Source organism: Sardina pilchardus, chromosome 15 (genome assembly GCF_963854185.1).
Source record: "Sardina pilchardus chromosome 15, fSarPil1.1, whole genome shotgun sequence".
Lineage (NCBI taxonomy): Eukaryota > Metazoa > Chordata > Actinopteri > Clupeiformes > Clupeidae > Sardina > Sardina pilchardus.
The window spans coordinates 8,301,042-8,316,621 of record NC_085008.1 but is presented as its reverse complement, the minus strand read 5'-3'; the positions used below and the strand labels follow the sequence as shown (position 1 = coordinate 8,316,621).

General features: G+C 44.3%; 2 protein-coding genes across 10 annotated transcripts in view; one reads left to right on the top strand and one right to left on the bottom strand.

Moving 5' to 3' along the window:
* Window positions 1-3,739, top strand: part of ptprfa (protein tyrosine phosphatase receptor type Fa) — a 210,905-nt gene extending 207,166 nt beyond the window's left edge. For all 9 annotated transcript variants that reach the window (XM_062556610.1, XM_062556618.1, XM_062556617.1 and 6 more), the window contains 3 exons: window positions 388-542; window positions 789-924; window positions 1,771-3,739. In XM_062556610.1, the coding sequence (XP_062412594.1) occupies window positions 388-542; window positions 789-924; window positions 1,771-1,839 (360 nt within the window). In that variant the 3' untranslated portion in view covers window positions 1,840-3,739. The remainder of the gene's footprint in view (window positions 1-387; window positions 543-788; window positions 925-1,770) is intronic.
* Window positions 3,740-12,784: 9,045 nt separating this feature from the next.
* On the bottom strand, window positions 12,785-15,473 carry LOC134102389 (heat shock transcription factor, Y-linked-like). Its single transcript, XM_062556474.1, has 3 exons — window positions 15,299-15,473; window positions 13,313-13,862; window positions 12,785-13,126 (listed from the first exon to the last, which is right to left on the bottom strand). The coding sequence occupies exons 2-3, from the start codon at window positions 13,823-13,825 to the stop codon at window positions 12,785-12,787; spliced, it is 855 nt and encodes a 284-aa protein (XP_062412458.1). The 5' UTR covers window positions 13,826-13,862; window positions 15,299-15,473.
* Window positions 15,474-15,580: the final 107 nt, after the last annotated feature.

Here is a 15,580-nt window from a genome sequence, read left to right as displayed (position 1 = left end):
CGTGTGGTATCGGCACGATGCATTAGTGAGGTCTGTCACTCGCTCTTTTGAATAGATCAGTGCTGTTTGAGTCTAGAGATGTCAGTTTTAGCCATTGTGAGCCATGGTGCATTGATGTCTCTCTCTCTCTCTCTCTCTCTCTCTCTCTCTCTCTCTCTCTCTCTCTATGGTGTTATGACAAGCTCTGTGTTGCCTCATAGATTGTGAGCTGAATATTGGACGTATTATATAGGAAGCCTATTTCTTGTCACTGTGTAATGTCTTCCTAATCCTAGCTCCATGTCATTTACACTAAGCGATTGAGGGAAGCTTTTGTAGTTGTTTGATGTCGGTTGTTGTAGTTGTTTGCATATTGTACTAACGGATCATTTTCACATTTCCGTGCAGGATGGCCAGTCCAGGACTATCCGCCAGTTCCAGTTCACTGATTGGCCGGAACAGGGCGTGCCAAAAACTGGAGAGGGCTTCATCGACTTCATCGGCCAAGTGCACAAAACCAAGGAACAGTTCGGCCAGGACGGACCAATCACTGTGCACTGCAGGTCAGAGACAGAGTCTGCGTGTGCTTTGTGTGTGTGTGTGTGGTTGTGTAGTGTCTGAGAGCATGAATGTGTATGCCTTTGAGCTTATGTATACTGACTGTGTGTGTGTGTGTGTGTGTGTGTGTGTGTGTGTGTGTGTGTGTGTGTGTGTGTGTGTGTGTGTGTGTGTGTGTGTGTGTGTGTGTGTGTGTGTGTGTGTGTGTATGTGTGTGTGTGTGTGTGTGTGTGTGTGCTCCCTCCCTGCAGTGCGGGTGTTGGGCGGACGGGCGTCTTTATCACCCTGAGCATCGTGCTGGAGAGGATGAGATACGAGGGCGTGGTGGACCTCTTCCAGACCGTCAAGACACTGCGCACCCAGAGACCAGCCATGGTGCAGACAGAGGTACGCACACAAGCAGCACTCAATCCATTTATCCCTCTATCTCTCTCTCTCTCTCTCTCTCTCTCTCTCTCCTTCTCTATCTATCTATCTATCTATCTATCTATCTATCTATCCATCTCTCTTTGACAACACCAGAACTCTTGTCATGTCAGTAAAGCCTTTGAAATGTATGTTGAAAAAATGTGATGGAGGGGAAAGGCAAGGAGAAAATAGAGAGCGAGGGGTTCAGAGAGAGAAAGAAAGAGGTAGAGTAAACGAGAGAAAGAGGGGTAAGGCAATGAAAGACATGACAGATAAAAAAAGAGGTAGAAAGAAAGAGGTAGAGTAAATGAGAGAAAGAGGGGTAAGGGAATGAAAGACATGACAGATAAATAAAGGATAAGAGAAAGAAAGAAAATAGGAAATGGAGACAAATAGTGGAAGAGAGGGAGGGAGATGAAGAGGGCAGGCAGGGGAGAGGGATTGAGGTAGAGGGAGCCGTAGTAGGCTTCAGAGACAGCCGGAGATGTAGCATGTTTCCGGGCCTGCTTTGTCTAGTCAGCCATGGAAGGGGTGCGCCGGTGAGAGAGACAGCCCCCCGCTGAGCTCCTGATGCAGGCGAGGCAAACTTTCAGTCAGACGGGCGAGAGCCTTGATGTGTTCACGCCGCAGCCCAATGCAGAGTGTCCCGGCAGCGCCGCGGGCTGCTGCACTAAAAAAACGCTGCCTCACCAGGAAGCCCAATGTCAGACGTAGGGATGTTTTGCTTTTCTGTTTTGTCCTCATTCTGCTTTTCTGTTTTGTTTTCTCTTTCCCTCTCTGTCCTCTCTCTCTCTCTCTCTCTCTCTCTCTCTCTCTCTCCTGCAGGACCAGTATCAGCTATGTTACCGGGCAGCTCTGGAGTACCTGGGCAGCTTTGATCACTATGCAACGTAACCGCTTCCCCCTTCTACAACAGCACCGGCTTGCCCCCCCCTACCCCCCATCCTCCCCCAGCCGGGCTTTGGATCTTCTGGGCAACACCCACCCAGCCAGTTCTCTTCCGGAAACTTCTCCTTGGTGGGGTGGAGTTGGGAGGAGTGGAATGGGGAATGGGAATGAGGAGCACAGGTGATGGTGGGGGTGGCAGGAGCCCCCCCTCCCCCCATTTTTTTGGAGCAACACCTAAAGGACTGGCACAACAAACTTGCTTTATCCCCCACCCTCCCCCTGTCACACACCAACACAACAAACAGACAGACCAGAAAACAAAGCAAGCTCCCTTAAATGAAAAGCCTATTCAGACAAAAAATAGTAACCATTCTGATGTCTCCAATGCACAATGGCTTCCCCTGTTCATGCATCCTGCTGATCATCGGCATTGTTTATGTTGTTCAATAATCCTTGCCATTGCCATTGCCATTACTACCATATTATTATTACTACATAATCTAGATTTTATCATTATTGTTTGTTATTTTTAATCATTTACACTGGTTGTTGTATGTATGTAAGTCTAAGGGGTCTACTTTTATTTTCCATGGTTATTCATATTTGACTTTTTTGTATGTTTTATTTACTTTTTAATTTTTATAGTCATAGCACGGAGGGCATGTGTTTTCGATATGCCCCAGCGTTAACTGATATTAACAAACACATACTCAGTGCTGCTACTGATGGTTTCTTTATTGTTATCGTCATTATTATATTATCATCTTCTGATTAGCCACTCGCGCGTTCATTCATTCGTCTGGGGAAGGGGAACAACCTTTTATAAGCCTTTTCATCTCCTGATACTTTATAGAATGATTATCTATATTAAAAAAAGAGATCAAATGCATACATACAGAGTTAGCGGACTTACATAAACTTATTGTTATAAAAGAAAAAACTGAATAGACTAATGAATCTTGAGGACAATGTCATGTACAGATTCGGGCATCGCTCTCAATAGCTGTAAACTGTGACTTTTTTTCTCTCTTTCTCTTTATCTCTGCGAGCAAGTGTGTCGCTCAAAAGACCTCATCACACACACACTGAACGACAGAAGTTTTCTGAGACGGGGGTTACGTCATGTACCAGTGACGCCTCGCATAAATACATTCTCAACACAAACACACACACGCCCCAGGTCTTATCCTGGGAAGGAAAGGTTGACCAAAATCCCAAGGACCCAGAGAGAACTCCCACCCTGGGTTGTGACCTGAGACAAGGGATCTGGACTCATGTGTATAGCGCTTAACCTCCTCCTAGAGCTTCTGAAGAGTGTTTTTATCTGGCCAAAGCAGTATCTCAAATCAATGTATCTCGATGATGGCCTGTACCTTTTGATCGGAAAACACCCTTATTTTTAAATTTGTTTTTATTTTATTTTTTCTTTGCGAACGACGACCCTCAGATTCACTGGTCTGGTTGTGGTGGAGGGACCGGGCCAGATCGGGTCGTTCCTGACTCATCGTCCACACGTGGTACTCCGCAACTGCCGTGCTCTCATCTTGCCCCCACTGAGGTACACAAAAGGTTCTCCTACAGCGGCGCTACAGTGGATAAAGGAGCTCCGCATCCGGAATCAAGAACCCAGCGGAACATTCTTCACTAGACCAGAAGACCGCAAAAAAGAAAAGAAAAAGAAAAACCTGTGGTGAATTTGTTGTACGCGAGGATAAACCGAGGGGGCCAAGAAAAATCATTTCACTTTGTGTTTGCATAGTGCCGTAGGGGTCCACTCTGTTGTACATGCAGTCTGTTTTATATTTGTCAATATGACGACAACCACAACAACGAGAAAAAAACGGTGAGAAAAAATGTTGCAAATACCTTGATGTTAATAAAGTTGAATAAATGGGTTTTGTACAAATTCCTGTTTCTGGCGCTTTCTGTGATTGTGCTGATTTGTGACCTTGGTTCTTGTTGAGTCATTTTCCTCTCTCTTTTCTATCATCTCCTCCCCCTCTCTCTTGAATTCTTTCTTCTGTCTGCTCTCTCTGATTTATTCCCTCTATTCCAGTCTCTCTCCTCTGCTCTCATCCCTTCTTGACTTTCGCTCTTGTCCTCTCTCTCTCTCTCTCTCATTCACACTTCCACTCCTCACCCTCTTCATTTCGCTCTCTTTCTCCACTCGTCTTCTTTCTCCTTTCTATTCTCCTACCTCTTCATCTCCCTCTCATCCTCTCTGTTCTCTCTCTCACTCTTCTCCACTCTTTCATCCTCCCCTCTTCTCCTCTGTCCCTCTCTTTCTCTCTCTCTCTCCCCCGCTTTGGTCCGGTACCAAGGGGAACAGATGTGTTTGTGGCCCTGTGGTGCCCGTGTCCAAGCCTGTGCCCTTGACTGGCTGGCACCCCTGCGCCCTGCAGCTCTCGTGCCCTTGCCTGCTCCTGTTCCTACTCCTGCCCCCGGGTCCCCTGGGCAGAGAGGGGTCACTGCGGGAGGAGGAGAGGGTGGCCCTGTGCTTAGATAAGCGTGACTTGGGACAGGAGACATCAACGGAGCTTGGTGATTTCGCCCCCCGGCGGCACAGATGTTCAGCCTGGACACACTACAGCTGTTTCAGAGCGCTCACATTTTACCTTCTGGCACACACAAAAACTTCACTCCGTTGATTTCACTGGTTTTCAATGTTTTCAGTTTTGGGAGTTGTTTTGGCTGTACATGCATCTATACCGACATTGAGCGACGAAAGATGCCTTGTGATTGTCTTACCTCTGATCTAAAAATCATGCTTAAATTATTCTTATTACTTCGTCATGATAAAGGTTTTTTTTTTTTTTTTCCTTTGCATGTACAGTATGTTGTATTAATAGTCAGCATTTATTTACAGTATATGAAACTGATAAAATGGATGCCTTGAACTCAAAATGGAGGTCCTCAGGCCTTTACACATACTGCAGGACATGAAATTGCAATGTGAAAAATTCACATCACAAAGTAGGCATACAGTTACTTACTTTAAAAATATTTCACAAAGGTTTTGTGCACAATTGTCAAGAATGTCCTCAGTGTATGATGGTATCATCTAGCAGTAACATACTTTGAATTTGTCCCCAAGAAAAAAAGTGTAGGGCACTCCCACCGTTGAAGTCTTTGAAGATGACAACCAGGAAAGTTCCACAACGGCATTCAAAGCTTGAGACAGCACCATGATCAGGTCAGACAAAATTGCAGAGTGACAACTGGTAATGTCACTTTAGCTTGTTAATTGAACAGGACAGACATCCATCTATCAATCAACCGTCATACCAACTGCACGTCAAATAATACAATAAAATGCATTTGTTGTCACTGTACATTTCCAGTACTTTTCAAAGCACTTTGTGTTTTGCCCATATGCAGCAGCAAATCCAGGTAACGCAAAAAAAAATAACTAGATGCATCACATAGTGATGCAAAATATGACTGAGGCTCAGTCCTGTACATTCTCTCCACCAAATCAAATCACGCTTGTCTCTTTCCCTACTTTTGCAACTCATGTGATGTGAGTGTATGTGCGTGTGTGTACGTGCGTGCGTGTTTGAGTGCAGTTTATTAATCTGTGTGTTTGGTGGTGGTGTGTGTGGGCGGGGTTAATGTTTCAAGTTTTATTCATGTACTCAGACATTTATCAGTCATGAAAATGATGCTCAAGAGACAGCTCAACTTTAAAGAAGAATAAGACTGAAGAGTGGGTGAGTATTAAGATAATATATATATATATATATATATATATATATATGTATATACTGCATACAGTATCTAAAATAGTTCTGATGGTTTGTGGATAGAAACTGTATCTGTGTCTGCTGGCTGGCTACAGGCCTGAACACTCTTGTACCTGTTACCGGATGGCTGGAGGGTGACGAGCCTGAAGCTGGGGTCAGAGAGGATGCGCTTGGCCTTTCTCATGCAGCGCTGGCTGGCTGCAAAGGTGCTGGATAGTTGGTAGCTCAGTCTTTGTAATGCACTGACCTGACCACTCACTGCAAAGCTTTGCAGTCATAGGCAGTGATCCTTCGGTGTCTGCTCCTCCTATCATTGTGAAGCAGAATTCACCAAGCATTGGATTGTTCACCCAGTAATAGGGAACGTGAGCTGGGCTTAGACCGTCGTGAGACAGGTTAGTTTTACCCTACTGATGATGTGTTGTTGCAATGGTAATCCTGCTCATCCTGTAGGTACCATGCTCGTTTCATCATTCACATCTCAATCCCCAACCTCCACCGGCAATCCTTCACTCAGCACCAACATCTACATGCCAATAGGCTAGCGGCGGTCATAATTACTGATAAAGGCAGACACTTTGGGGGGTGCAAGGTGTGAGTTGTTTGCAGATATTAAACTGGCAGGGGTGTTGCAGAGATCAGTCTACTGATTGAACTGGCCATATTAGGCTAGAGGGCCATTTATATGATGGGAAAGACTCCCCCAGCCCTAGCACTGGCAAAGTAGCTCCTGCGATCCTGCATCTGGTATAGCCCCATAATGAGCAAGCTTGCCACCAAGAGCTACTCCAGGGCCAGCTGGGGTTGACTAGACCCCTAGCAGTGGAGCCTTGAGTGTCTTGCCACCTCCACCCTAACTGCTACACGAGTTCAGCCTCTTCATATCTCCCTACCCAGCAAAATGGATTGCCTGACAGCTTCCATTTACCAGCGCATGTATGATAAGTATGTAGCACAGTCTGTCTGCTCCCTGAATGCTGTCACTCTCCTGTCAGCGCATCAGGCCGGTATCCTGGAGGAGATAATGGGGCACCAATATGGACTCAGAGGTGCCAAACCTGGTGCTCTGGGACGAAATCTGCATGGTGAACAGCCTGCTCCTGCACTCCCCTCAGTGCAAGGCTGAGGTCGAGTGAAGGGCCTGGCAGTGGCAGGAGAAAGGGCCTTCTGGCTGAGGCTTTCAAAAAGCACAGGTTGTGGACCCAGCCTATATGACCCCAAGAAGGGTCTGTTCAGGGTCAGCTCTGGAGAAAAGGAGAGACCAACAGCCTCAGAATGCAGGAGGATGAGGTGTTCAACCTATGCCTGCCACGCAGGTGCATCTCAACATCTCTCCTCGATCCTCCAGGCTCGTTCCCACTGATCTATAACTAGCACTGGATAGACTATCCCATTGATGCCGCCCCATCATTCTTTATGTAGATCAGTGAGGACGAGGACCGAGGAAGGAAGGGAGGATGTATAAAAGACGAATGAGAGGCACCCTACCTCACTCCTGCCCTGGCTTCTTCGTAAGTGGGCAGTTGGCAGCAGTGCTCCATAAAAAGGAAGCGAGGCTACACAGGGCAGACGTCCGCTTTGTCCATGGACATCTCTGTGCTGGCCTATCACCTGTCCCCGTTGCTTGGCTGCATTCCGTTCCACCACTCGCTCCAGTTGCAGCAGTGTGGTGGTGGCTGCCTGGGCCTGTTTGTGTGCTCATGTGTGTCTGTTGCATGCAAGTGCATGCCTGGGAGCTGTTTGGTTTGCTTGCAGTTCTATTGATTCACTGTGGTATTGTCTTGTCTATTCTCATACTCGTTCATTTTTGTTTTGATACTACATGTACAGTCAAGTGGGCCTTCCACTTTGCTTTGTCTCCAGCTGGTGGCTGTATTGGACGCATGGTAGAAGGTTTACTCCCCTCTGGTGGTGTTTATCAAACACTTTTTATTTGAATAACAGAGATTTCGGATCAGAGGCTTTGTCACCTGATGTAAACCTTGACCTCATGATGTAGGATTGCATGCGGTGGTTGTGCTTCAGTTATAGCTTCTGAAGTACATGTGTATTTATTCTGCCTGAAATACATTCAAACTGTGAACAAATTGTTCTGTTTTTCTATATACTGCACGTCTCACGTCTTTCGTGTGACCTTAGAGGTGAACAGGAAATGCTCAGGTTAGGTTCCAAGGTAACAGGGATTTACAGTAGATCCTTGTGCCTGTTCATACACACGGTAGTCTGGCACACAAGCAAAACAATGATTGATTTCATATCATTTGATTTCTTTGTTGCAGATTTTTTTTTCAAAATGTGATAGTAATAATGTTTCCCATATTTTTTATTTTTTAGATGTGCTGAAATGAAATGCTTCTTTATTGGCCTTAAATTGCCACCATAATGGATGACTGATTTGAGTCAAATGGAAAGTTTCCTGTCATCACAGAGGAGGCTCCATGTTGGTGCAGTCATAGGAGAACAACAGCATAAGCTGACTGCAGGTGCCTTGCTTCCGCGAGGTCTTAAGGTCATGAGGGCTAAAGTACATTTTTGGTTGCCATGCTCTATGCCCTATGCCCACGTCCACCCACAACTTTAAGGATGCATGTCCTGCGTCGCCAAGCTCTATGCCGTCACCTAACGTGCACCTCCTCAAAATTGTGACCTCGCCTTGAGGCAATGCAGACCACAAGGACTGTGATTGATCAGCCTGCTATGTGTGTTGATAGCCATTACACTTCAGCAGCTTTCTGTGGATTTTCAGCAACGTGTTAGTTTGCTGAGAAGCTTTGCAAATAAATTCAGACATATTTTTGGTTACAGTGATGTTCTGATTGTACAGTGTCCATTTGGCAGTACTTTGTGGGCAGTTGTGGGAAGTTTGCTTACTAACATAAAGTAAACGGGCTAGCAGACATATCTCACATGGTCTCAGATCAGATGTAATTTGATTACAATAACAAGGTTGTTATACTGTGTCTATTTCTAGATAAATTCCACAAAATCTAAGCAAGAAAAGGACAAGCAAATTACATGTATTTGAACATGGCAGGATTTGCCCCTCTACTACTACTATTTCAGTGGTTCACAGCGGCACAGACTCAGAGGTAACAGCATAGCTATGGCAGGTTAACACAGAACCGTAAATCAGACTAAAGTGCCTGAGACATATACGCTCCACCTCACTACAGGTTAGATGTACAGATTGAACAAAAAGAAACATTCTCCCTAATAGGCCTAATGTACATAACTGAACTAAACTGAGCTGTTTACATTGTAAAATAAATTTCTTTGTCTTTTATTTGATTGTATGAAAGTTGTGGTTGTTGTGATCCTGATGTGTTTGCAGGGGGTTAAGCATGGAGTAATTCAATTTTAAATTGAAGGCATTCAACACTGCAGCTTATTTTCTGGAAATACAAAGAAACAGGTGCCTGAATTCTCTTAAACAAGCCCCAATCAAGTGTGTCGAGTGTGCTGGCTGTGGCAGTCTGATAGTATTTCTCACTCAGACTGGCACACAGACAGCAGGGCTGGCGGTTCCCATTGACACTGATCACCAGTCATCACCGTCCAATGTGTCAAATCTGCTGACATTGAGTGTCATCTCTGACTCTGGAGAGAAAAAGCGCCTTTAAAGCGGTCTGCTGCTGCTGTGGATGCCTTGGCTTAATTCTTACCTCATGCATAGTCACCAGGCTGATTGTTAAGGGTGACGTGCACGTGGTTAACAGAGTGAGGAGATACGAGGACATGTTTAGGAGAAGCTCAGCGTGAACTCCACTCCCTCCACTCCATGAAAAGATGTGTTCCCCTTTTGCATTACCTTCCCTTGGTTGGCCTTGGAATCACATTGTTTGTTTGTATATTTTGCATAATTTGCATGGGTCTATTATTATTATTATCATCATCATCATTATTTGCTTCGTGTAAGCTCATGTTCCTTTGAAGCAGAGACAAGGAAAATGTTTAATGATTTAGATAAACCTCATTTATCACACATCATTTTTCCACAAATATTTTTATGACTCAAGATTAATTATAAATACATTTTTGCACCCCACAGTATTGCAGCAATTTGCTAGCTCTAGGTCTACCACTATCTCTTTACATAATAAAACAATGAATACTGTACTGCAATTGTAACATATTTCCTTTCAAGTCTGCAACACCTGGTTGATACTTTCTTGTCATTCCTAGTTTTAACTCTTCTGCAGGAGAATATTTTGTATACTTAGATGTGCACATTGCTTTGGAAATGTCTTGCTTTGTAATGTGACACAGAATCAAGGGATGAATTTGAAAAATCGATATTTTATATCTATTGCTTACATCAATATTGTATTTGAAGAGCAGTTAACTAAACTGGAAAGGGTTGAGTGTGGTCAGCACTACCGCACGGCAGACTGTACAAAATACAACAAGAGTCCATTCGTATGGTTTCGTTATGTCCTCAGTGCATTCACAGAACGCAAACACAAGCATATGATCATTTCACCATTGTTGCCTTATTCCCATCATGTAAACTTATGTGCACTCGTCTTCCCCTTACATTCACTTGTCTTTTGTAAGGGATATGTGCTTCAATTCTTTCATACATTTAACATGGTCTGTCTTGCCTCTGTTTAGCACCGAGCTAACCCTAATCTACCTTAAAATAATTGTTACATAGATGCCCCTGACTTCATCTGGTAATTATGGCAATACATTTGTGTGCTTGTGATTATTTCTAGCTTTCTAGGGCATCTCACAAACCAATCTGCTCATTCTGTTATTGGCTTCTGCTGGTTTGCATTTGGCTGATAAGTATATAATCAGTGTTGGCCATGGCTTGTTAACGCCACTGTGATTGCCCTATCTTTGACATTGTGTCATTTGAAAAGTTAAGTACACACCAACAGCTCAGCCCCAAGGGTAGCTTGATGGAACAAAATTGTTGCAGCTCTTCTTTACCATTTTCTTTTTTTCCTCAGGTTTCTGTATAAAGGGTTTAATTAGTTTTTAACATTATCTAAAATGTGTTCTTGAATGGTCAGTCGTATTTTGTCCATTATCCCAGAACTGATGGGGTAAATCAATTTGATTGCATCTGAATTCAGAAAAGGATGGTCTCGTAGGCTATTAATGAATGTAATATGCAATGTCGAATTAATTATTAGCCTAGCTGATGATGTAAATTGATTAGGAGATGTATAGATAGTCAGTTAATAGTCCAATATACTGTATGTTTGGCCTATATTAGGTTTGAGGGATGTCCATCACCACACACACACACACACACACACACCTGACACATCTGGCTCGTTGTTACCCCAAATATACACAGACATTGTCTGTCTTCTCTCACATGCTATTAAATGGTGTAGTCCTGTGAATAGTGCCCTGTGAAAGAATATCTTACTGGAACCCCCAATATTAATAATGTCCATCATGGACCCATCCTAACTTTATCACCTCATGCTCCCACATACCTTACAACAGTTCATGCAACAAAACTTTGCTGCTTGATATCCTTGCATTTTGCCAGCTATTTAAATTTGTGACCAGAGCCTGGCCAATTTTACTCAATTTTACTTTAATTTTGCTCAAGTTTATCAAACATATTCAAACTCATACACAGAAACAGAACTTTGTGGATTTGTGTCTCTTGTTGGTGGGCTATTACTGTGGGTAAACGCCTGATCTGCCGGCAATTTGGATTTTGCCCTGCAGCTCAGGCTGGAAACCTGCACATCTATCTCTACTGCTTCCTGTCCACGTCTGCTGGGTCCCATCACAAACTGGCTTATCGTACGGAGTCATTTGAACTATGCCTGTTGATCACACTTGTGCAGTAGACATAAAGTGTTTGCTTTTTGTTGTAGGCCTACTTGCTGTGTAGTCTTTGTTTGCGTTTGCCTTATGTTGTACTTTTGTATTTGTTTTGCGTTCCCATGCTTTTCTGCATCCTGGCGTCTGTGCTCTGCCTCTCCGCTCGACCTGCGCTGTTTTTCGGATCAGCGTTCTCTTGACGTCTGCGATCGATGGGGCACCTGTGACTGGTGCTGCTGGTCTTGCTGGACTGTGGTTCCAGGGCCGAGGAGCTCCTTTCTGCTGATGGCTGCTGGACTATTTCAACTCAGCGCGGACTGCTGCGGACTCTGTGGCTGTTTCGGTCGGTTGACTGTCAGCTACCGTAGGACATCGATGGCTGGTCATGGTCGGTGGACTGTCGGCTGGTCTGGCACAGCAGAGGGACGCGGCTTCGGGAGAGCACCAGAGCAGAGGATCCTCCTGTGTCGCTCTGGTAGCCTACTACAGCGCCTAAACACATTTCTGGTGCCTGTCGGGTGAACACAATTTGCCAACGGATTATCATGTCAACTAGCCTACGGGCCATATCGTCTGCTGAGGTTCTGCCCCAGTGATAGCAAGACAGCGCACTGACGCTTGCTTGGATGCGGTTCGTTGGACTAAGTTGGCGTGGACTTTTCTGTTTGTTTGTTTGTTTGTTTTATTATGTATTTGACATTTGTTTATTTGTTTGTCTGTCTCATGTCTTGGTGTCACGGGTACGCTGGCGATTACGCCACTCCGTCCGGCATCTTGTGTCTTGTTATTTTGTGAATTTGTTTGTTGTGTTGTCATGGGTACGCTGGCGACTACGCCACTCCATTTCGGCACTGTCTCTGTGTAAAGCGCTTTGGGTTGCACTCAGTGCACGTGAAATGCGCTATATAAATAAAAGTACCTTACCTACCTTACCTTACTTGCTGTGTAGTCTTTGTTTGTTTGTAGGCTCACTGGAAATGTAGCCTAATGAATTTTACTGCACAAAGCACAAATTCCATTGCTGTTGATATGTTATCACATATTTCATATTAGCCATATGGAGCCAGTGTCACCTATGTTGGCCTTGGCCCAACCGCCAGGCCTATAGTAGTATTCCCAAAACACAATTACAACAAAACCACCAAAAGTGATGTTATGCATTTACAACATTTGAACACCAATGTTGGTGCTGTTGTAGTTTAGTATATAGCCTACATTTAGCCTATGTGATATATTTATGTCATAGTCCTATTTATGTTCTCCGGCCCCTCAGTTGTGATACTGTCAGTGTGTGTCATTGCGTTTTATTTTGTAGGCCTACCACAGTCTCAAAATGTAGTCTAATTGAAGCTCAGAACGGCGCAGTGAGTCATAATATGGTAAATGAAGGTTTATTGAAGGGGTTATTGTTGGCCTTAGGTGTTCAGCCGCTGATGCTGTCGCCGGAAGTTGGTGGAGCTGCTGAGATGGCTATATTTCTGAATGAAGGCAATCAAGGTCCTTCTCTTGCTCTCCAAATCAGCCAGCATGAGAGACCGATCAAGGCCAGGGCCATGTAGGGTCCTGTCATGGCCTAGGATAGTGGGTCTGCGGGATGTTGCGCTGACCATTTCGTCACTCAGCTTAGAACCAATTTCAGCTTTACAGCTTTCCGCGTCAGCCACGGGGGATATTTCAGTAGCGACGGTCACTGCGCGCCGGTTCAGCTGGGCCAGGAGGTGACCGCGCCCTCTCTGGAAGTGAGGATTGGCAAACACCTGTACGATGGGAGAAGGGGGGTGGTTATGTCAATATACACGCAAAATCCTTTTAAATCGTAACCAAGCGGCAGGTTCAGACACATCTGGCTCCAGTGGTATTAAATGAGCTCCTGAACAGCCATCCGTGCACAGCATCATTCTGTTTAACTCAATGTTGTGCTAAAGTAGTGATAGCCTACATACCTTGATCTCTTTGGCAGTGACGTCCATGCTGGGATTTCCATGGTGTTCTAGGTTAAATCCAGGTGTGGTAAATCCATACAGGTTAAGCTGTCGAAAGAACTTCTTGATGCCCTTTTTGCCGAATGTCCGATCAAACACACCCCTTTCAAGGATTTCAGCCACGAACATCTTCTCGTGGATAACCACGGCAGTTCCATCAGCACTCCACCAGACGGACTGATAGGTGTCATTTTTAACAACATTCCAAAAGATATAGGGGAATAAGTCTGCGTGACCTGCTGGTCTACACTTCTCAGCGTCCGGTTTTGATTGAGTTCGTCTCAGTTCGAGACCGATTTTCTTCCTCTTGTCAGAGGGTATCAGTGACAAGAGCACCAGTGCCCTCTCCTTCCTCAAGATGTTCAGGACAGCCGTCGACGGGCGACTATACGGCCGAGGTTTGTACTTCTTTTGACCGGTCATCTTCAGATGAATGGGTGACTGGTCATTGTGAAGATCCATCATTTCGTCCATTAGGCTACAATATCAGAACACGTCTTAGTCCTTCGCACTGCTGGCAGTGAATGAGACATAGAGCCAGTGATGAGAGAGGTAGAATCTTACTAGTGTTCTAAATTCTAGTTACCATGGCGAAAGACAACACAAAGAATTCTCTCATGTGGTTGTTGTGATTTAAAACAGAGACACTTATATATGCTTTAAAAAGACTTTGTTTAAAATCTGACTGATTGCCAAAGAATGTCTAGTTAGCCTAGGCTACTGCTTTATAAACTGTCTCTGGCCTACACAATAGGCCTACATCTCACTGAATTTATGCAATGTAGTGCATGTCACAAATTCAGAATTACACACATTTACAAAAAAATTACACAATGTTACATAAACTCAATAGATTAGGCTATGTCTGTAGCCTACACTCCTCATAGGCTATTTCAGTTTTATGGGTTTGACAGTGGTTCTCAAACTGGTAGCTTAGCCTACGAGTGCACTGGTGGTAGGCGGACTCAGTTGTGGTAGGCCTACTCTGGGAGTCTCTAAGATGTCATGAAGACAAAATAATCACAATTATATTTAAAATAAATGAATATATTTCATGAAAAATCATTAGGCTAAATGTAAACTAGCTTTTTCTTTCTTGAAAAAAAACAAAACAATGCAAAACAGTAGTCTACAATGTGCAATATTTTTAAATTGGTCTGCTGCTCATAATGATGGTAGCTTGGAAATTCATCTTTGGTCCCACAGCATATAGCACACACAAGGCAAACACTGACAAAGACTAGTTGTACTTGATGTGTAGGCCTAGTCTTTGTCAGTGTTTGCCTTGTGTTGTACCTGCTGTCTTGCTTGTGTGTCCTATATGCTGTGGGGCCAAAGATGAATTTCCACAGTGGCAGACTTGTTGGTTTATTGAAATAACTACCAAAATACTCCAGTAGGAGGCACTCTGATGCATGTAGGCTACACGAAAAGGCCTTTGCCAGTGGTTCTCAAACAGTAGGGCCTACCAAAGCCATCGATATCTCAAAGTTGCGACACTACCGTTGACTCCCGTGAACAAACAATGGCGGCACTTCCGGGAACTATTCCATTGAGAATGAATGAATATAATACGACTTTTCTACATAGCTTATAGTCGTGTGCATAATAATGCATTTTCATCGAGTAATGTATATGTATGTGGAAATGCAGTTTATAGTCATTTTCATCGAGTATTCACCGTAAATATTAATGCGATCGCTGCTGTCAATCCCGTAGTAAACCAGGGACCGGGGGAACTACTGTAACAAAGAGGACACATGTAACCCCTCTCCTAGTTACTCTCCACTGGCTCCCTATAGTAGCCAGAATTAAATTTAAATCTCTCACTCTGGCCTATAGGACACTGACTGGATCTGCTCCTAGCTACTTCAGTTCTTTGATCAAGATGTACATTCCCAACCGCCCATTGCGATCTTCTGAGGAGCGTCTGTTATGTCGACAAACCATTCATGCTAGGTCAAACTGTAGATCCTATTCTTCAGTGGTTCCGTGTTGGTGGAATGAGTTGCCCAGTACTCTCCGTTCCAGCAACAGTTTTGGATCTTTCAAGAGGGGTCTTAAAGGGATATTCCGCCATTTTTGGAAATACGCTCATTTTCCACCTCCCCTCGAGCAAAACAATCGATATTTACCTTGTTCCCGTTCATCCAGCCATTCTGTGAGTCTGGCGATACAACTTTTAGCTTCAGCCTAGCATAGATCATTGAATCGGATTAGACCATTAGC